The following is a 21,071-nucleotide window of genomic DNA, read 5'->3' as shown; positions in this document are numbered from 1 at the left end:
AGTAAGTATGACTGGGCTATTCCTGGTCACAAATAAACCTCTCTACCCCTCTCCACCTCCCGATGGAGTCCCACTCCTCCTCTCTTCCTCCTCTCCTCTACTCTCTCCTCTCCTCCTCTCTCCTCCCCTATCTTTTCCTCACCTCCTCTCCTCCTCCTCCTATCCTCTCCTCCTCTACACTCCTCCTCCTCTCTTCTCCTCTCCTCCTCTCCCCTCATCTTCCCTCCTCTTCTCACCTCTCCTCCTCTTCTCTTCGCCTCCGCTCCTCTCCTCTCCTCCTCCTCTCCTCCCCTCTCCTCCTCCCCCTCCTCTCCTCTCCTGCTATCCTCTCCTCGTTCTCCTCTTCCTCTCCAACCAGGAGGCTCACAGTTCTGAGGAGTCAGACTGTGATGACGACCCCAAGACCGGGATGGAGGTATATACACACACACACACACACAAATACATGCATACACACAAATACACACACAAACACACGCACGCACGCACACACACAAACACAGACACAAAGACACTCAGACAAAAGCACACACACACGCAGACACGCACACACACAAACACACACACATGCACACACACGCAGAGGCACACACATACGCACAAACATACACACACAGACACACGCACACACTCCGTATTGTTACTAGGTCTATTACTTCTGATAATAGGTCTATACTTCTTACGTCTATTACTTCTGAACTAATGTCAACTCTTCTATTTCAGCTCCTCAACCCAAACTTTATCCAGGAAGGTATGCTGCTCCACAACTCGATGGCAGAACGACTTTAGACTACATTAGACTACATTTAATTACATTAAAGAGGATTATACTACTTTAGGTTAGATTACACACATACACATTATATTAAGAAGATTAGATAACAGCCTACATTAGACTCCATTCGATTATCTTAAATAGATTAGACTACATTAGGTTGGATTAGATTAGTAGATTAGAGTACATAAAACCACATTGGATTGCAATAAATACATTTAGACTGCATTAGATTATATTAGATTACATTAAAGAAGATTAGTCTACATTAGATTACATCTCGTTCGATTAGTTTTTTCATAAATGTGTGTGTGCGGGTGCGCGCGTGTGTGTGTGTGTTTGTTTGTGTGTGTGTGTGTGTGTGGTTGTGTTTGTGTGTGTTTGTCTGTGTGTGTGTATGTGGATGTGCCAGTGGCCCCCGAGGTGCTGGCCCCGCTCGAGGACAGGGTGTGTGTTTTTGGGGAGACGGTGGTCCTGCGCTGTAAAATCAGCGGGCGACCGAGGCCCTCGATTGCCCTAAAGGGACCAGACCAGAACCCTGTGGTCAACACCACCCGCCTCACCATCACCATCAGGTAGAGAGAGAGAGAGCGAGAAAGAGAGAGAGAGAGAGAGAGAGATGTTTTGACACATATCAGGATTCTGATCCTTTTTCGTTTCCTCCTCTTCTCCTTTCCTCTCTCCTCTCCTCTCATCTCTCATTGTCTCCTCTCTCCTTGTCTCCTCTCTCTTCCTTTCCTCTCTCCTTGTCTCCTCTTTCCTTGTTTCCTCTTCCTCTCCTCCCTCTCCTCTCTCCTTATCTTCTCTCCTCTCCTCTCTCCTTGTCTCCTCTCTCCTTGTCTTTTCTCTCTTCCTCTCTTCTCTCTCCTCTTCTCTTTCCTTGTCTCCTCTCTCCTTGTCCCCTCACTTCCTCTCCTCTCCCCTCTCCTCTCCTCCCTCCTGTCCTCTCATCTCTCATTGTCTGCTCTCTCCCTGTCTCCTCTCTCTTCCTCTCCTCTCTCCTTGTCTCCTCTCTCCTTGCCTCCTGTCTCTTCCTCTCCTCTCTCCTTGTCTCCTCTCTCATTGTTTCCTCCCCTCTCTCCTTGTCTCCTCTCTCTTCCTCTCCTCTCTCCTTGAATCCTCTCTCCTTGTTACCTCTCTCTCCCTCTCCTCTCTCTCCTCTCTCCTTGTCTCCTCTCCTCTTCTCTCTCCTTGTCTCCTCTCTCTTCTCTCTTCCTCTCCTTTCTCCTTGTCTCCTCTCTCCTCATCTCCTCTGCTGTCTCCTCTCCTCTCTCCTTGTCTCCTCTCTCCTTATCTCCAATCTCCTTGTCTCCTCTCTCCTCGTCTCCTCTGCCCTTAACTCTTGGTTCCTAGGGATACTGGAGACATTTTGCTAAAGATCTGTAATGTGATGCCTCAGGACACTGGAATCTACACATGCGTTGCTGTTAACGACCATGGCTCTGCCTCCACCTCTGCTTCAATCAAAGTTCAAGGTGCCCCCTCTCTCCTCCTGTCCTATAGACCGGCCGAGCTTTATACCTGTGACTCATATCCAGGTGTGTGTTCAGGTGAACACTGGTTTGTTGATGTGTGGACAGGTTTGTGGAGGTCTGTGGTTATGCGTGATCAGGGGGCTTAATGTGTGTCCAGATGTTCCTACAGGTGTGTTGTGTACAAGTGTGTTGTTGTGTGTCCAGGTGTGTTGTGTACAGGTGTGTTGTTGTGTGTCCAGGTGTACAGGTGTATACAGGTGTGTTGTTCTGTGTACAGGTGTGCCAGCTGCTCCAGGTAAACCTGTGGTTCAGGAGGTCAGCAGTACGTCCGTCATGGTCCACTGGGACACGCCCACTTCCTCCACCCCCGCCAACGTCAGCTACACCCTTGACTACCGCCAGGAAGGTGATTGTGTGAGTGTGAGTTTGTGTGGGTGTGTGTGTGTGTGTCGGGTGTGCGTGCGTGCTTGTGTATGGGTGTGCGTGTGTGTGTGTGTTCGTGCGTACGTGCGTACAGTTGTGTGTGTGGTCAGCTCTCCTCCTCCTCTCTCCCCCTCCAGACTCCCTTGCCTGGCAGCAGGCGGCCTCCACGGGAGACGTGTGTGTGCAGGTGGATGGCCTCATCCCAGGGGGCCACTACCTGTTCAGGGTCCGAGCCTCCAGCCCCTGGGGGGCCGGAACCCACTCCCCCACCTCAGACACCATCACCCTGCCCTGCAACACCAGTAATACACACACATATACCCCACACAAGTAAAAAAACACATACACAAAAACACACACGATAAACGGACTAGGTAGTTACTCTAATGACTATTTCTACAGGTTGACTTTTCTAAAAGCTTTGACTAGTTGACTCACTAATGAATGGTACTAGTTAAGGGTACTAACTAGTGGTGTCTCCAGACTCCAGCCAGGATGGGACCGGGTTCCTCTGGAAAGACAACTTCGACACCAGCTTTTCTGAGATCTGTGAGCTTGGAAGGTGAGTCTCCATACTACTGTGTACTGGATGGTCTCCATTCTACTGGGTACTGGATGGTCTCCATAGTACTGGGTACCGGATGGTCTCCCTACTACTGGGTACTGGATGTATAAGATGTACAGATGGGGTATAGATCTATAGATGTAGAGAGTGTTGTGGTTTGGTCTCTTTGGGTCTCAGAGATTGGTCCAGTGTTGAGGGCTCTGCAGGTGTAATCATGATAGATTCCAATCTGAGCCTCAGAGGTAAACCAGCCTTTAGAGGTCCTTCATTGAGGGGTGTTGACTCCCCAAGGGATGACACTTGCAGCCGTCGCAGAGATTAAGCCTGCAGAGTCCTCCTCAGTACTGGGCCCAGTTTCCCGAAAGCATTGTTAGCCTAAGTGGATCGTGAAGTGCGTCGTATGAGCATCGTACAGTTTTCACACCGTTTCCCGAAAGCATCGTTGGTAACAAACGTCGTGAAAACGCTCGTAGCTAACGAGGACTCCAGGGGTACTCGTAGGATGCTAAGAGCATCGGTAGCCTACTTTAGCCTCAGTGGCGTCACCAGCGGACATTCTGTGTATTGGATGTGGTTTATTAAAACACATCCAATACCACGGAATGCCCAGCTGGCACAATTTCGCAACCAAAAACAGTGGTTACCGCCGATATATTACTAATAGACTACTGTTAGATTTAAACAGCAAAGATAGAGACATGTTAGAAGTCAACAACATTATTTATTGCAGCAATTTAAAATTCCAAAAATACATGCGCAGCCGAAATGTAGCGATCAAACGCCGCGTCACAAGGCATATAAGAAAATCAAATGATTCCATTGCTCTTGTGTGGGAGGTCGCTTTCAAACTGCACTTGCTGTCTCCCTCTTTTAACCACCATCGTGGTTAAAATGTCCTCATATTGATCAATGACCGAAGACATAGGCTACTGTGTCGTGTTCTTGAAGAAAGTAGTTCAATCCGGGTCGCTTTTAACTCACTATATTTGTTAAAGTATTTTGGTATGGTAACTATGAAGCAAAAGGAGGGAATTGTATTTAACACGCGTGGAGAGAGGTACCGCAGAGCTATCTTACAGCCCCGGGGTCTTTCCCCGGGTCTTTCAACGGGTCTGCCATATGTCTCTGACCTCATCTGACTCCCGCTCCCCGATTTTATCAAGTAGGCGTGGCCTATGTGAAGTAGGCGTGGCCTATGCGCATTGGCCCCGGCTTCCTCACCTGTCTAAAGCTGCTGCCATCTGTGGCTGGAGTAGTTATTGCAGCTTATATGTTGGTCCTGCTCCCCTTGTGGCTATGTATAGTAATTACAGCTTATATGTTTGATCCTGCTTCCTTGTGGCTATGTGGAGGTAATGCAGATTGTGTGTTCGATCCTGCTTCCTTGTGGCTATGTGGGGGCAGCTTATGTGCTTAAAATACGTAACAACTGTAGACAGGAATCATGCTGAGACCTGCGGGTGTCGGCTAATTTCTGCAGGCGTTTTTTGTTGCGATTGTTTGCATCAAGCACTGTAGGCGCTTCGGTTCGGCTGTGATGAAGTTCACTATTTATTGGACCGTGTCTAGAGAGTAACGAACATCCCTGACCATAGTTAATCGCGTTTGTAGTCTACTCTCAGACATCAAACTCATTATTGCATGCGGGTGTATTCATTCATAAAAAAATTAAAACATTCGGGAGTATGCAATAATACAAATTATTCTAAAGAGGTCAGGGACTCTGTGCGCAGCCCCGCCTTCTCCAGTGAGCCAAGAAAGCCAGCGCCGTGACGACCGGGGGTTGACCCCCTCGGTTTTACACAGGAAACTTGAGATAAGAAGGTGAAATCGCCGGGCGTGCCAAGCTTCGACCGAACCGGCTTGGCAGTGTAAAAAGACCTATAGCCAGGCTTCGAGTTAGTTTGAGCCAGTGGGAGCTGAGCTCCCATAGAGAGAGGTCGGGCTCCCATGAAAGCAGCAAACTCAAATATCTGTGGGGGTCTCTGAAAATACAGCAGCATAATATTGTAATTACAAATAAAGCTATTTTCCCTTCCACATGCAGAGTGATATTGACGTTAAGTAAGGGATAATAGAACGCCCGTCATTATCGGGAAAATAAGCCCAGACAGGGCGAACCGGACACCGACGTGAAACGGAGGTGTCTTGCTTCGACCTGAAGGGGCTTATTTTTTCGATAATGATCGGCTACTTGCCAAACGAAAAAATAACTTCACAAGGTGTCTTTTTACAATTTATTTGTTACCATTCGTAGTGTTGATCAGCAGAGAAATAGTTAGCCAAAGATGTTGACGTCGCTTAGCAACCGAAGACACTGGCGTTGTTGTGAAGGGACCATGCAAGTGAACGGAGCGTTCCACGGCATTGAGAAGAGCCGTGTCATAGTAGCCCATATTTACGTCCTATATCCACCCCCCCCACCCCCCACCCCATCAACAACTCAGCGCAAGGCCGGTACGGTCTCCCCCCCCCCCTTCAACAACTTTAAGAGACCCCCACAGAGATGGAATCATAACTCGAAACACTGCCTATAGCCTACTTCATCCTGCCCAACAATATGGGCAGGATCTATACCAAGCTCTCCTAATCAGGTCAGCAATAGCCGTGTGTCAATGCCTAGTCTCTGCGATTGAATGATAATGAATGAATGGAACGTTGCATTTTAAATGTCTTCAAATATTCTAGACTAGAGAGCCAATCAATGAAACCTTATGCGGAATCAGATAAAGTCGGCTCTTTTTGCTGCGCAAAGTATGTTTCAGAAATCAGCACATTAAGATAAATGTAGTTTTTTTGTAATATGGAATTATTTCTGGGGGGGGGGGGAAATGCCGTGAAAAGATGTATGCACAGTGCGTTCAGGATTAGGACTGATGTAGCATATGTCGGCCCAGGCCTAATCAATTGTGTTTAATATCTTTAGCATTCATATTATTGCAGTCTATTCTTTTCGTAGGCTACTCTGCTGTTGGCCTTGATGGTGAGATATTTTAACCCTTTTTAACCCCATTTTCCTGCGACATTCCTTCATCTCCCCCTGTGTCATAGCCCGTTTCAGCACCGTGTCAGTGGACAGGTACAATGTTCATGTAAAGAGGAGTTTCGGGAAACGCTCCAATAAAATTCACGATGGTTCGCAAGAATCATCATGAGAATGATCGTACGAGCGAAGATCCATCGTTATTGGGAAACGAGGCCCTGGACCAGTCTCCCATCGTGTTCCACAGTGGTCCCTGAGACTCCAGCGGTAATGAGCTACAGGTTGGATTAATCTCTGACCTCTTGACCCCGTCTGTCCTGCAGGGGGCGCTTCTCAGTGGTGAGGAAGTGTCTGAGCAGAACGTCCAAGAAAGAGGTGTGTGCTCAACATCCTGTTGACAACTACTGTTGTTGTTTACTATTGTGTGTGTTGTTTTTGTTTATTGTTTTTGTTTGCTTCAAGGTGTCAATTGTTGTTTAGTGTTTTGGTTTATCGTTGTTGTCTGTTGCAGGTCGCAGTGAAGATCGTGAGCAAGAAGATGCAGAAGAGGGAGCAGATGGCTCAGGAGGCGGACCTCCTCCAGCTCGCCCAGAGCCCCCAGCTGGTGGCCTTGCTGGACACCTACGAGACCCCCTCCTCCCTCATCCTGGTCTTGGAGCTGTGAGTGCCCCCCCCCCACCCCCCCAGAACCCAGAACAGGTTCCATCCCCCCAGAACCCAGACCAGACCGGGGTCCATCCCTCCAGAACCCAGACTAGGGTCCACCCCCCAGAACCCAGACCAGGGTCCTCCCCCCCAGAACCTAGAACAGGGTCTACCCCTCCTGACCAGGGTCCACCCCTCCAGATCAGGTTCCACACCCCCAGATCAGGGTCCATCCCTCCCCAGAACCAAGACCAGGGTCCATCCCCCCAGAACCCAAACCAGACCAGGGTCCATCCCCCCGAAACAAGGGTCCATCCCCCCAGACAGGGTCTACCCCCCCGGAACCCAGACCAGGGTCCACCCCCCTAGACCAGGGTCCATTCCCCCAGACCAGTGTCCACCCCACCAGAACCCGGACCAGGGTCCAACTCCCCCACCCCAGAACCCAGACCAGGGTCCAGACCAGGGTCCACCCCCACCCCACCCCCAGAACCCAGACCAGGGTCAACCCCCTTTACCCTGGTCCAGACCAAGGGACCCCCACCTCACCCTGGTCCTGGCCAGAAGGCCCACACCTCCCCCTGGTCCAGACCAGAGGCCCCCACCTCACTCTGGTCCATGCCAGAGGACCCCCACCTCATCCTGGTCCATGCCAGAGGACCCCCACCTCACCCTGGTCCATGCCAGAGGACCCGCACCTCACCCCCGTCCAGACCAGAGGACCCGCACCTCACCATACCCTTGACCAGGGTTTGACTGAGCTGATCTGACATTGTGTTTCCTGTCTGTAGCTTGGAAGGAGGCCGTCTCTTTGACTACCTGGCCTCCCATGATGCTCTTCTGGAGGAGAAGGTGGCCTTCTTTATCAAGGAGACCCTGGAGGCCCTCCAGCACCTGCACACCTGCAGGGTGGCACACCTGGATTTGAAGGTGAGATCTTCCACCGCATGCCTCCACAGTATCGACCCATCCATGATGTTCTGCATGGTTTACTGTGAGGAATCACATCATGAAAGGCTTCTACCTTCTGATTGTTGAATCTTGTAGAACCAGACATACCATAAATACACCAGAATTAACTAGTTGGAACTTTCTTATGATCATTGGTGATTAATGGGAAAATGCATACAGTGGGGCAAAAAAGTATTTAGTCAGCCACCAATTGTGCAAGTTCTCCCACTTAAAAAGACGAGAGAGGCCTGTAATTTTCATCAGAGGTAAACCTCAGCTATGAGAGACAAAATGAAAAAAAAAATCCAGAAAATCACATTGTCTGATTTTTTAAGAATTTATTTGCAAATTATGGTGGAAAATAAGTATTTGGTCACCTATAAACCAGCAAGATTTCTGGCTGTCACAGACCTGTAACTTCTTCTTTAAGAGGCTCCTCTGTCCTCCACTCGTTACCTGTATTAATGGCACCTGTTTGAACTCCTTATCAGTATAAAAGACACCTGTCCACAACCTCAAACAGTCACACTCCAAACTCCACTATGGCCAAGACCAAAGAGCTGTCAAAGGACACCAGAAACACAATTGTAGACCTGCACCAGGCTGGGAAGTCTGAATCTGCAAGAGCTAAGCAGCTTGGTGTGAAGAAATCAACTGTGGGAGCAATTATTAGGAAATGGAATACATACAAGACCACTGATAATCTCCCTCGATCTGGGGCTCCACGCAAGATCTCATCCTGTGGGGTCAAAATGATCACAAGAACGGTGAACAAAAATCCCAGAACCACACGGGGGGACCTAGTGAATGACCTCCAGAGAGCTGGGACCAAAGTAACAAAGGCTACCATCACTAACACACTACGCCGCCAGGGACTCAAATCCTGCAGTGCCAGACGTGTCCCCCTGCTAAAGCCAGTGCATGTCCGGGCCCGTTTGAAGTTTGCTGGAGAGCATTTGGATGATCCAGAACAGGATTGGGAGAATGTCATATGGTCAGATGAAACCAAAATATAACTTTTTGGTAAAAACTCAACTCGCCGTGTTTGGAGGAGAAAGAATGCTGAGTTGCATTCAAAGAACACCATACCTACAGTGAAGCATGGGGGTGGAAACATCATGCTTTGGGGCTGTTTTTCTGCCAAGGGACCAGGACGTCTGATCCGTGTGACGGAAAGAATGAATGGGGCCATGTATCGTGAGAGTGAAAACCTCCTTCCATCAGCAAGGGCACTGAAGATGAAACGTGGCTGGGTCTTTCAGCATGACAATGACGCCAAACACACCGCCCGGGCAACAAAGGAGTGGCTTCGTAAGAAGCATTTCAAGGTCCTGGAGTGGCCTACCCAGTCTCCAGATCTCAACCCCACAGAAAATCTTTGGAGGGAGTTGAAAGTCTGTGTTGCCCAGCGAAGGCCCAAAAACATCACTGCTCTAGAGGAGATCTGCATGGAGGAATGGGCCAAAATACCAGCAGCAGTGTGTGAAAACCTTGTAAAGACTTACAGAAAACGTTTGACCTCTGTCATTGCCAACAAAGGGCATGTAACAAAGTATTGAGATGACCTTTTGTTATTGACCAAATACTTATTTTCCACCATAATTTGCAAATAAATTCTTTAAAAATCAGACAATGTGATTTTCTAGATTTTTTTTTTTTCATTTTGTCCCTCATAGCTGAGGTATACCTATGATGAAAATTACAGGCCTCTCTCATAATATAAAAGAATGCAGACATAGATTTTCTCTCTCTCTCTCTGTCCCTCTCTTCCTTTTTTCAGCCAGAGAACATCATGTTGGACGTTCACTCCGTCGTCCCGGCTGTGAAGCTTATTGACCTCGGTGACGCCGTTCAGCTCTCCGCCAACCGCCGCTATGTCCATCTGCTGTTAGGCAACCCTGAGTTCGCTGCCCCCGAGCTGGTCCAGGGCTCGCCGGTCTCCACGGCGACAGATGTGTGGAGCGTGGGCGTGCTGGCATACGTAGCGCTGAGCGGCGTCTCACCCTTCCTGGATGAGTCCCCAGAGGAGACCTGCTTCAACATCTGCCGCCGGGATTTCTGCTTCCCGGACCAGTACTTCCTGGACGTGAGCCAGGCTGCGCGGGACTTTATCTCCACTGCTCTGCACCTGGACCCTCGCAAGAGACCCAGCACCACCTCCTGCATGCAGCACCCCTGGGTGGGCCGGGGCGGGGCGCACGGCAGGGAGTATTCCAGGATGCCGCTGGATACGGGCCGGCTGACGGCCTTCATCGACCGGAGACGACAGCTCCACGACGTCCGAGCCATCACCAACATCAAGGGCCTGGTCGGCACGGGCCTCGGAAGCACACTGTGATGGACCCATGAACACCCCTGGACCAGCCGGACACACCCGGACATGATCGACACACCTGGACCAGCTGGACACACTTGGAACAGCTGGACACACCTGGTCCCTAAAGGACCTCCAAACACAGTACCACCAGGAAACTCAAGGGTCCCAACAGAAACCTCAACTCAACACTGTCATACACTTTGTCATTTTTCTGCTGAAACTGCTGCCTCGGTGACCAACAATAGGTTAGTATGCTGACCTCGGGGTACACTCTGGCAGAACAGGAACAGTCTATGGTTACACCACTCTAGTTATCCAGGGGAACTGCAGCAGGAGAAGGGTTTGGACCTGCTGTGTCAGGGGATACTGGAGCAGCTCAAAGACACTGTGAGTGAAGAGAGGACAAGCTCCACAAAACACACTGTGAGGAAGTCAGCTGCGGCACTCAGCTTCCAGAAGTTTACTTTAGGGGAGACACAGCCTCTGTCTGATTCCTGCAGGGAGCCTCGAAATCATCATACTGAGTCATCATGGTGAAATAATACTTCCCCACTACCCTCTAGCATGGTACCATCCACCATCAGAGACACACTTTGATCTGGGACAACTTTAGATAAACCGTGCAGTAGCAGGCAATTGTAACAAACCCGAGGTAATTGTTAAACGTTCAGCCATCCTACCATCCATCCATCTCTCTCCTACACCATTTATTCATGTAGGGGGCGATACAAGGTGGCAAATAGAATCGTTTAGCTTTCTTTTACCCTGGCAACCTCCTCAACCTCCTTCCCTGCTGAGAAGAGTCATTTGTTCTCAAATCTCTTTCATTGGTCACTCCCACATCCCTATATGAACCACCAGGAGAGACTGGAACAGCTGATCTGACATCTGCTGGACTGAGGGATGAACTCGGCTGGACTCACTAAACATAATACTCCTTATCAATGTCCTCAATTGAATGGTTCAGTCCATAATGTGAGCAGGAGGAGATATCTTTCAGAGACCTTGGTGTATATTCTGGGACAGAGCATGGAGTTATGTCTGTCACTCCTTACATCTGCTGGAATCAGGTAGAGAGGAAACATCCATTACTGGATGAGGGGAGGTGTTCAAGTCGATAGAAACACACCATTGTAGTCTGTTCTTCAAACAATAGCCTGTCCTGTTGGAGGTAGGGTGACTGACCCTGTGGGGTAGTGAGTTACAGGTTGACCAACTGCAGGTTTTGTTCATACTGTTGGATGTAAAATGTATTGTGTTCTGATATATCAGAGGTCTCTTGTGGCCTACATCTCAATGCATTTGAGTTGATTCAGCGGGTGATTGTGAAATACAAATATAAGCACGCACTTTTATTATAACCATTTTCCTTATCGATGGCAATTTTAATATTCCGCCGTTACATTATCTATAATCTGTTATTTTAGTATAAAGTCATTGACACTAATATCTAGAATGTCGTTCATAAGAAGGAAATGTTTACAGACTCCAGCTGCTCTAGTTAGCCAGCTAGGTTAGCATGATTTAACGTGTAGTGGCTTCATTTGTCCACACAGTACATCTATGTCCCAACAGGTTTTACAATCCAGTCCAAACTGTTTGACAAGACCAGTTGTAAACCAGGTCTTGTAAACCACCTTACATACGGAACTCCAGAAGAATAATGGGTTAAGAATGTTGAAGGATTTCAATCTATTTATTTATCGATTTATATTCTAACTTCTATTTATTCTATTGTGTTTCATGATTATGTGTTTATTGAATCAACCTGTCTCTGTCTGTCCAACCCCTACCTGCTCCTTAATGACCTGTCTCTGTACTGTCCAACCCCTACCTGCTACTTGATGACCTGTCTCTGTACTGCCTAACCCCTACCTGCTCCTAAATTACCTGTCTCTGTACTGTCTAAACCCTAACTGCTCCTTAATGACAGCTATTGGTCTTATTGGTCTGATTCTTAAAAATGGCCCATGGTCCAACTTGTTTGTGAACCATGAAGCAGTACGCTCTTGTATTAGAAAATAGAAAGGCAATACATTATACACAAATTAAACAACTTCAGTGTTCATGATCCCAATGCAGAGGGTTATGGTTAAGGTTTGGTGGAAAGGGTAGGTGTTTTGGGTTTATGGTTAACCTAGCTCAGGTAGTTAAGCTGTGATCGGAGGGAAGCTGGTTCCGTACTAGAGACAGGTCGGTTGAGCGGCTCGTAGTTCCCGTGCTTAACCAGCACGCAATGCAGCATTGCGCTGCTAGCGATGGATGCCTGCTGAGCCGCGGCCGTGCTGTGTTCGATTTATCCACCAGAGGGAGACAGAGTGGGTTGTAATGCCCATTAAAGGCGACATATTATGAAAACAACACTTTTCCTGGGATTTGGGGTGTTGTTTTGAGTCCCACACGCATACAAACTTTGAAAAAAGTCTGTACATGATTTTTTGAGTGAGATATGCATTTCTGAAAGTAACCCGCCTACAGTTACCAAACGAACGAGTCTGTTTCGGCACCCCCTCCTACGTAGGAAGGGGGTACAGTTGAATATTACCTCCCACTTCCCCAAGTGGGAGGTAATATTCAATCAGAGCATAGCTAAGATTTTGTAGACCAGCGGACGAGCAACTCCAGCGGGGGGAACTCGGCGGCAGCTCAGCTCCGGGAGTACAATCAGTCCGGAGGAGGTAGAGATGGGATTTATGGCTCTTTGAAGGGAGCGGGATCTTGAGGAGCTGTTCTTTTCAAAGAGCCGTTCAAAAGACTGGCTCATTAATTTATTTTTAAGAAGCTAGCCTAGTGGTAGCCCTTTTTATCTGGGAAATAATCACTGAGAGGAATGGTAGGGTAAGATTTGGATCAGAATTATTCAGACTTAGACATCGGATATCTGAGTTTGATATATTTTAAATATTGATTATAATTTAATTTAGCATGTGTGGACTAGATTTGAATGTCTGCTCTGCATTCATTGTAAACATTCCACAAGGTGGTGCTATATCCCCCTGCTTAGACACTGAGATCACTATTTTGGATCTTTGTATACAATGTGTCGAAGTGTCACCTTTTTAATTGTAGCACAATACAAACTAATCAGGCAATGAACAATGAACTTCAATACAAAAATATAATTAAAAACTAAAAATATATTAAAATAGAAAAACAAACAAGTTTCTTTCAAGTATAACACTGCAGAGGACTCCTGAACTGTCATTTGTAACATTAATGCAAATCTTAGTAAACAATATTTTTAGAAAGAGATGCTACTGCGCTTTCTTTGGCTCATAGTTGCAGTACTCTGCCTCAGCCGCAGACACACTCACGTGAAACAAACAAACGCGTGTTCCCGCTTCTGACTGACTGTAAAATTTGCATATCAACATTCCACCATGAGTGTACTCTGCATGCTCTCTGTCTCAACGAAAAAGAAAAAGAACGACTCACCACTGTGACTCAGTTCCCATCGTTCATGTTAAAAAGCCGTTCCATAGATTCGGTTCGTTCGTGAACGTCACAACTCTAGGAGGAGGAGACATGGAGAAGAAAGGGATTGTACTTCCGGAGCTGAGCTGGCGGACTGCCGCCGAGCCAAACTTTTCAGCTCCCGGAGGACAACCGCCGGAGCAGCCGGAAAGCTTCGGCGGCAGTTCAGCTCCCGGAGTACACCGCCGGAGCTGCCGGACTGCGGCCGAAGCTTTGGCGGCGGCCGGGCGGCTTCGACGGCGGCCGGACTGCCGCTGATGCTTCGGCGGCAGTTTGGCATCTCAGCTCCCGGAGTACAATCTCTTTCTCCTCCATGTCGCGGTTCATGGACTTCAGAGAGTCAAGGCCAAAGTTCCTTTCCCCCAATTCTTCTCAACCATGGCCGAGATATCCCCCACTACGAGTCTACTTGTTGTGAAAGTGCCAGAGACGTCAGACGCAGTCTTTATGATTCATAATATCATCATAGCTTTTGGCCGTGATATTAGATATAATATTATATAAATACCCATATATAATATTATCATATTATATTATATTATATTATATTATATTATATAGATCAGTGGCGGTGGGTCAATAGAGGGCCCTAGGGCGCCGCCCCTCCCTGAAATATTCACTTGAATATATCTGCCAACCCTTAATCAACTATTATCAATATGAAATAAATCAACAAAAATACATAGCGTTTATCCTCCTTTAATTATGCGCTATACTTGGCACTGCCAGCAACTGTTTAAATGCGTCTGAAAGTCAATGATTTGGGCTCCAAATCAGGGGCGCCGGCCACGTTGAAGTCCATGTAAGCTCGCTAAATTTTTGCTGTCTATCAAGCAGAGACAGCTTTTCATTGGCGCAAGAAAATTCGCCCTCGGGTCGCACCAGTGTGCGCCCCAGGCCAATGGTATCGCTTTTCTTTTTTGTTATCACGACATCATTGGACATTTCAGCGAATCAATCAAATAGGCTTCCTCCCTCAGCAGCATTCACGCAACACATCTACATGTAGAGAAGAGATAGATCGCTAACTAGCAGAGAGTTGCAAGCACTTTCCAACCTTTTCAGTGGAGTAATTGGACTCCCCAAGCAATGTTATACTTAAAAGGAGCAAGTAAGTTACATATTAATTTAGTCTTTCGGCCTGTGGCATATATACAAAATGAAGCAACTGTCCCATATTTCTAACTGCATTTGAAGTAGACATTGAGACTCACAAAAAATGGACGGTATAGGACAGTGATCATGATTTATCTCAATATCAGAATAACAACAATGGGTCAAATAGCAATGGCTGGTGGAATGGCTATAGAGTAGGTCTGTATATGCAGTGTAAGCTTGTCCAGGCCCTGCAAGTCAGGATGTAGGCTATGAATCTGAATGAATAGTAGGTAAATAGGTAATCGCCATCCCCAAAATGCACCAGAGTACAGGAAATCAAATCTATTAAATTCAATTTTTTTTATGGGGGGGGGGAACCCAGACCAACAGTCTTTTACTGTGCCCCACCAACATTTTTGATCACCAGCTGCCACTGATATAGATATAGAGCTTCAGGAGTCCGCCAACGGCAATAATCCCTTCTCCTCCATGTTGTGGTTCAGTCTGACAGCTCATTGGTCAATGGGCAGCAGCTCATTTGCATTAAAGCTACAGACACCAGAAACAGCGCATTCTGAAGGGACTGAAACAGAGGGGAATAGCTGTAGGCAAGATTTTTTTTTCCTAAAACCTATTTCCAGCAAACAGCTTCAAAAATATGTTTTCTGGAACTCAAATACAATGTTTACTTGTTGTGAAAACGCCATAATATGTCTCCTTTAATAAACTCAGTGGCCGTGCTGTGTTCGATCCTTCCATCAGAGGGAGACAGAGTGGTTCCTAATTCTCATTAATCAACTCAGTGCTTGTTTTCTAAAACCGGGTTCTCACTATCCTTATCTCCCATGCTCAAGGTTCATAGCAGTTACTGTGTGTGAGCACTAGATGGAGCCAATGGCTTTATTGGACAAAGACAAGTGAAAAAGACAGAAGAACGAACCAAAGAAAGATTGTCATTGGGGCCAAGTGCAATGACTTATGGGTAAAGGTTTAGCGTTGAACTCCCTGTGAAGTGAACAGTCGTATCCAAAAAGAAGGAAGTGTGTGTGTGTGTGTGTGTGTGTGTGTGTGCGTGTGCGTGTGCGTGTGTGTGTGTGTTGACGGGGATCTTGATATGGTAAACAGCCTCCAGGCTCCAAAGACTCTTTAGAAGCTTTAAAGAATCATTATGACTAGAGTCCTGGGAAGCAGAAAGCTATGGGGGAGTGTGTGGGAGAGAGAGAGAGAGAGAGAGAGAGAGAGAGAGAGAGAGAGAGAGAGAGAGAGAGAGAGAGAGAGAGAGAGAGAGAGAGAGAGAGAGAGAGAGGGGATAAGAAAAATGGTGGTAGGGAGTGAGGGAGGGGAGAGTGGAGGTTGAACTGAGAGAGAAAGAGAGAGGAATGGAGGAAGGAAGGTGGAGTGGGAGAGGGGTGATAGACAGAGAGAGGGGGAGGAAGGGAGTAAAAGAAGAACTGAAAATACCCAGTTGGATGAGCACTGCCTTCAACGTGTGTGTGTGTGTGTGTGTGTGTGTGTGTGTGTGTGTGTGTGTGTGTGTGTGCGTTATAGGTGTAGATTGTGTTTCATGCAAGCTGTTAGACATCTGCAGATGGTAGGTTTGCACAACACACTAAATTAATAAATCATGGTAAAAGGTCTTTAAATAATGTAAAACTAATCCATGCACTGAATGTGTGTGTGTATGTGTGTGTGTGTGTGTGTGTGTGTGTGTGTGCGTGCGTGCGTGCGTGTGTGTGTGTATTTGTGTGCGTGCGTATGCTTTTAAGTGTAATTGTGTAACAGAATGACAGTGAGGGGAGAAGAATGGAGATGTGAGGAGAGGGGGAGAGGAAGGAGGTTGCAGAGATTAAAATTAACCTTAAAGATAACAAGAGACTGAACTCTCTCCCCCTCTACCCCCCCCCCCCCGCCTTTCTAATAGATTGTGTTTTTAATCCTCCAATAGAAAGAGCAGATGGCAACACAGCAATACTGTCTGACATGACATCCCATAATAATCTGATCCATTTAACATACAATACACACTTAGAAACACACACAGTACACAAAACACACACATACACACACGCACACACACACACACACACAATTAAATGGTTTTTGGATGGACAGACAAGCAGGCGGACAGACAGACAGGCAGATAGATATAGGGCCCCATCTTGCACCCAGCGCAATTGACTCTACACCGATGTATCGTTGCTATGCAACGATACGTACGTCGGTGCAAGCAAACTAGCAAGCAACGGTTGCTTGCTAGTTTGCACCCGGCGTAAAGCTGATTTCCGAACGCAGCAATCTCGGGCCGCTACACTTGCGTCCTGAGAGGCGTGTCGGCTAAAAGCAGAGGCGTGTTCCGGCGCAAATGATACATGGTGCTATTTTACTGATCCAAAAAGCAATTGCGCCACTGACCGGTAAATACCTGGTCTAAATGCACTAGCAAATAGAGAGGGTACCCGCCATTGACGTGCCATGGCAGGTTGGAACTGCAAGATAAGCTTACACACTTAGGCTATACACAGCACAAACATGCAAACTATTAGCCTAATTGTAATATTATGATGTCAAAGATTATTCATATGCAGGGGTGGACTGGGACAAAGCCCTGGCATTTTCTGTCCAGACCAGCCCACTACATTATCAGCAGACATAGAAGTCCACAAATCTCACAGCATCTCCTCTCATGCATACTACAAAGGAGAGTCATATTCCTTGATAGCAGTTAACAAATAAAGCACGTAACTATGAACTCAAGGACTAAAATTGACAGCTATAGCAATCAATCAATCAGTCTTTATTCATTATAGTGTCAAATCACGACAGAAGTTATGTCATGACTAGGGGTGGGACGAGACTTACGGGAAGAACCCTCATGCTACCCTTTCAGTTTTTAGTCTGTGACTGTTAAAATCTTTTGGTGTAAGCTCAGCATTAGTTAAAACCAGACTTGGACAATAATAACAAAATATCCTGACAAATAATCTAAATAGAAACAAATTACAGACAGTAGCAGCATTAGAGCTGAAACTCATTTGTTTTAACGGTGACTCAGTCATTATGAAACCATAAATAGAGAATTGAGAAGAAAAATAATTATCTATAGCTGTGTGAAAAAGTCCAAGACATGAATTACAGGTCTGAATAGATATGCATTCGCATATACGTGTATTTGCACATGTATATATTCAGTGTTGGGAAAGTTCACTTTCTACGTGAACTAGTTCAAAGTTCAGTTCACAAATTTTTAAATGAACTAGTTCAGTTCAAAGATCATAATTCAAGTTCCAAATATGAACTAGTTCATAGTTCTTTTTTTCAAAATGTTGCTGTGTGCTATTATTTTTCAAAATGTTTGCCACAGCCCATATAGAACCACAGACAGCAATTCTTTTATCAGTTTTATCACTGAAACTATGTATCAGATTTCCTCTTCATATCCAATTATCCTGATCCAATCCTTATCCAACCAGGGTATACATTAGCATTGAGGGGACAGCCTTTCCCCATTGTTGCTTTAACGCTTTGTTGCTGTCCATTCAGTCCACACTAGTAGCAGCTGCAGCTTTCACCCTACAGTATATTCTCAAAAACATGAGGAAAAACTTGCTGCTTGAATGTTATTTTTTAATAATACTGGAATCCTGGAAAAATATACCAGGCAGGTTCAACAAACAAGTTACATTACATGAACAGTAAATTAACCATTCCAATAACACAAACTGAGGTAGGAAATCAAGGTTGAACTTGAAAGTCCAATATTCAAAGTGCAAAACATTTCAACATTATTAAGTCACTTTGTTTGCCAAATTAATACGTAAAACAAAACAATAACTTAAAAAGAGTCAGTCAGAGTCCAAGGCCATGGACAGTGCTCCTACTTTCTGTCCAGTGAGTGGAACTGAATGAATATCACTGGTTACAGAAATAACCAAAGTAATAATAATAATAATGAATGTAAAAAAGTCAGTGTGCAGGGCCAATCCCTTATCTGAATGAAGATCCTTTGTCATTGGTCACAGTGTTCTCTCCCTGGTGGATCTGCTGTTTTTTAGCTTCCTGTAAAAACAAGATACAGGTATGCTGTTATTTTTATGCGGCCAGGCCCGCCGCTCCCTATACGCAGAGTACGCAGAGTGCGTAGGGCACCAAAAAGTAAGGTTACAAAAATAAATAAATAAATTGAATTACAAAAATATATAAATGAGTTATGAAGAAACCATTGTTTTTTCTTAATTGTATAACCTATCACTAAATTTCGGAAAATTAGATGTTTTTACCTAATATATAAAAGGAGCCCCCCTGACCCTAACGGTACAGCCTTCGAAGCTCTCGTCTTTTCGCATCGGAGACAGAGCATGCTTTTGCCGGTTTTATCAAGCTGTTTTTGAATGGCGATTCTTCATAATGGCAAGTAAGAGACAACAGGAATCTGGTGCTGAAAAGCTCAACTGGCCTCCCTGACCAGTGAACACACCTGTAAACACAATTTTTAACATACCGTCAAAACTTTTTGTTGGCATTCAGGATGAGCTGCTTCTCAAAGTTGGCATCTCCCAGCCGGTTTCTCCTGGGTCTGAATGAGATTTTAACATCATGATTATTATGGCAAAAAAAAAATTAACAGTAATCTGTATTAAAGGAATTGTGAACTGAGGCAATCACTGAAATATTTTTTTCTTTTGAAAATCAGAACTAGAATGATATCACCAAGAACTATAATTTGATGCTGGGTATTTACTGTACTTATTACCAAAGAATAATAATTATGTAATATAATCACAGTTTATTCCTACCTGAATATTAGACCACCGATGCTGAAGAGCCTCTCTACTGGAGCGCTTGAGGGCAGGGCAGTTTTGTATTTAATGAACAGCCTTCTGAGCTTTGAAAACTGCAGGTATTCATCAAACCCATCTGTGGTTGGGGCGTCCAAATAGGTGTCCACTTCAGTTTTTGGATTAACCTCCGTTTTTTGGTTAAATCTGAAGAATGACGCTGCAGGATCTTTCTTGACAGGTTTACCACTGGACTGTGCTGGACCTGAGTCATCAGAGTTGAGGGTTTGAGGGGGTTGAGGGGTTGAGGGGGTTTCTCTTTTCAGCATCAATCTGTACTGCAATTGTTTCTCCTCATCTTGGACCCAGTCTAGCTTGAATCTTGGCACCAGCATAGCGGAGAGAATGTGGTCCCTCTTCTCCAGAAGACCTGCCAGCCTTTTGCTCAGGGATTCCAAGATACTCTTTATGAGGGGTCTGCATGTAATGAGACCCTCTGCTGCAGTGGGCTTTATGCTCTCATCCAACAGGTCATTCATATGACATTGCAGCTGCACAATTGTTGGAGCCAGGTAGCCAAGAAAGATGTTCTTCTCTGCTTGGAGGATGTTTAGTGCAAGTGCTAAAGGCCTCATCACATCCACAAACTTGTGTATGAATTCAACTTCCTGTGGAGTAAATCTGCGAAAGCCAAACTCATCACTCACAGTGTGCAAAAGCAGCTCGTCATGTAGGGGAGTGGCACCATTTTCAGGGGTGACCTCAGCCACGTTCATTTCTGCCTTGGTAGTTAGTGTTGCTATGCGAGACAGTCGCTCCATCGCGAGAAAAACTGAGTTCCATCTTGTGTCATTTGTCACAACAAAACCAATCCCAAGCTTTTCCTGCACAGCATCAGAAGCCTTTGTACTTCGCTTAACCAGGTTCCACAGAGCAGAAGCTTTTGCAAAAACAGCCCTCGACATTGTTTTGTAGCGTTTTTCAGTAACCTTTTCCGTATCTTTGGCCACTAGATTCAAGGTGTGAGCCATGCACCGTCTGTGAGGGGGGAGAGAGGGATGATCCAGACCTGAGAGAGGCTCAGGCTCCATCTGGTCATTTTCATCTGAGTCCTCACTGGCGGCAGCAAAGGCTGACACTTCATTGTCATCTTCACTTTCAGTTTCATCAAAGTGGACCACTGTCTCTGGCACTTCAGTATCAATATCCATCCCAAAACAGTTGAATGCCTTGACAAAATTTGCAGCATTGTCTGTTACTGTACACACAACCTTGTTCTGGATTTTGAATTCTTTGTTTACTTCTGACAATAATTTTGCCAACACATCATGTGTATGTGCTCCTTTAATCCGCCGGCATGCCAGTACTGCAGAGTATCTCTTAGAAACATCAGTTTTGTTTAGCCAGTGGACAGTGATTCCCATAAATGCCTTGTTCACAGCTGACCAGCAATCTGCTGTTGTGCACACAGCATCGGTCTCAGACAGTTGAGTCTTAAGTTCAGATATGTTTTCTTTAAATTTCTTGTTTAACAGTGTCTGTAGTTTCTTTCTCGATGGCACCGTTTTGGATGGCTGCAACCCCTTAATT

General features: G+C 46.0%; 1 protein-coding gene across 1 annotated transcript in view; it reads left to right on the top strand.

Moving 5' to 3' along the window:
* kalrna (kalirin RhoGEF kinase a) overlaps positions 1 to 15,455 on the top strand; it is a 179,514-nt gene extending 164,059 nt beyond the window's left edge. The window contains exons 57-67 of the mRNA XM_079733768.1: positions 359 to 415; positions 724 to 751; positions 1,188 to 1,350; positions 2,129 to 2,250; positions 2,528 to 2,656; positions 2,811 to 2,975; positions 3,157 to 3,235; positions 6,545 to 6,596; positions 6,733 to 6,881; positions 7,658 to 7,796; positions 9,598 to 15,455. Coding sequence (XP_079589894.1) covers positions 359 to 415; positions 724 to 751; positions 1,188 to 1,350; positions 2,129 to 2,250; positions 2,528 to 2,656; positions 2,811 to 2,975; positions 3,157 to 3,235; positions 6,545 to 6,596; positions 6,733 to 6,881; positions 7,658 to 7,796; positions 9,598 to 10,155 — 1,641 coding nt within the window. The 3' untranslated portion in view covers positions 10,156 to 15,455. The remainder of the gene's footprint in view (positions 1 to 358; positions 416 to 723; positions 752 to 1,187; positions 1,351 to 2,128; positions 2,251 to 2,527; positions 2,657 to 2,810; positions 2,976 to 3,156; positions 3,236 to 6,544; positions 6,597 to 6,732; positions 6,882 to 7,657; positions 7,797 to 9,597) is intronic.
* Positions 15,456 to 21,071: the final 5,616 nt, after the last annotated feature.

This window comes from Pollachius pollachius, assembly GCF_949987615.1.
Source record: "Pollachius pollachius genome assembly, chromosome: 3".
Taxonomy (NCBI): Eukaryota; Metazoa; Chordata; class Actinopteri; order Gadiformes; family Gadidae; genus Pollachius; species Pollachius pollachius.
Note: the sequence above shows the minus strand (reverse complement) of the source record. Positions and strands in the feature narration are given on the sequence as shown.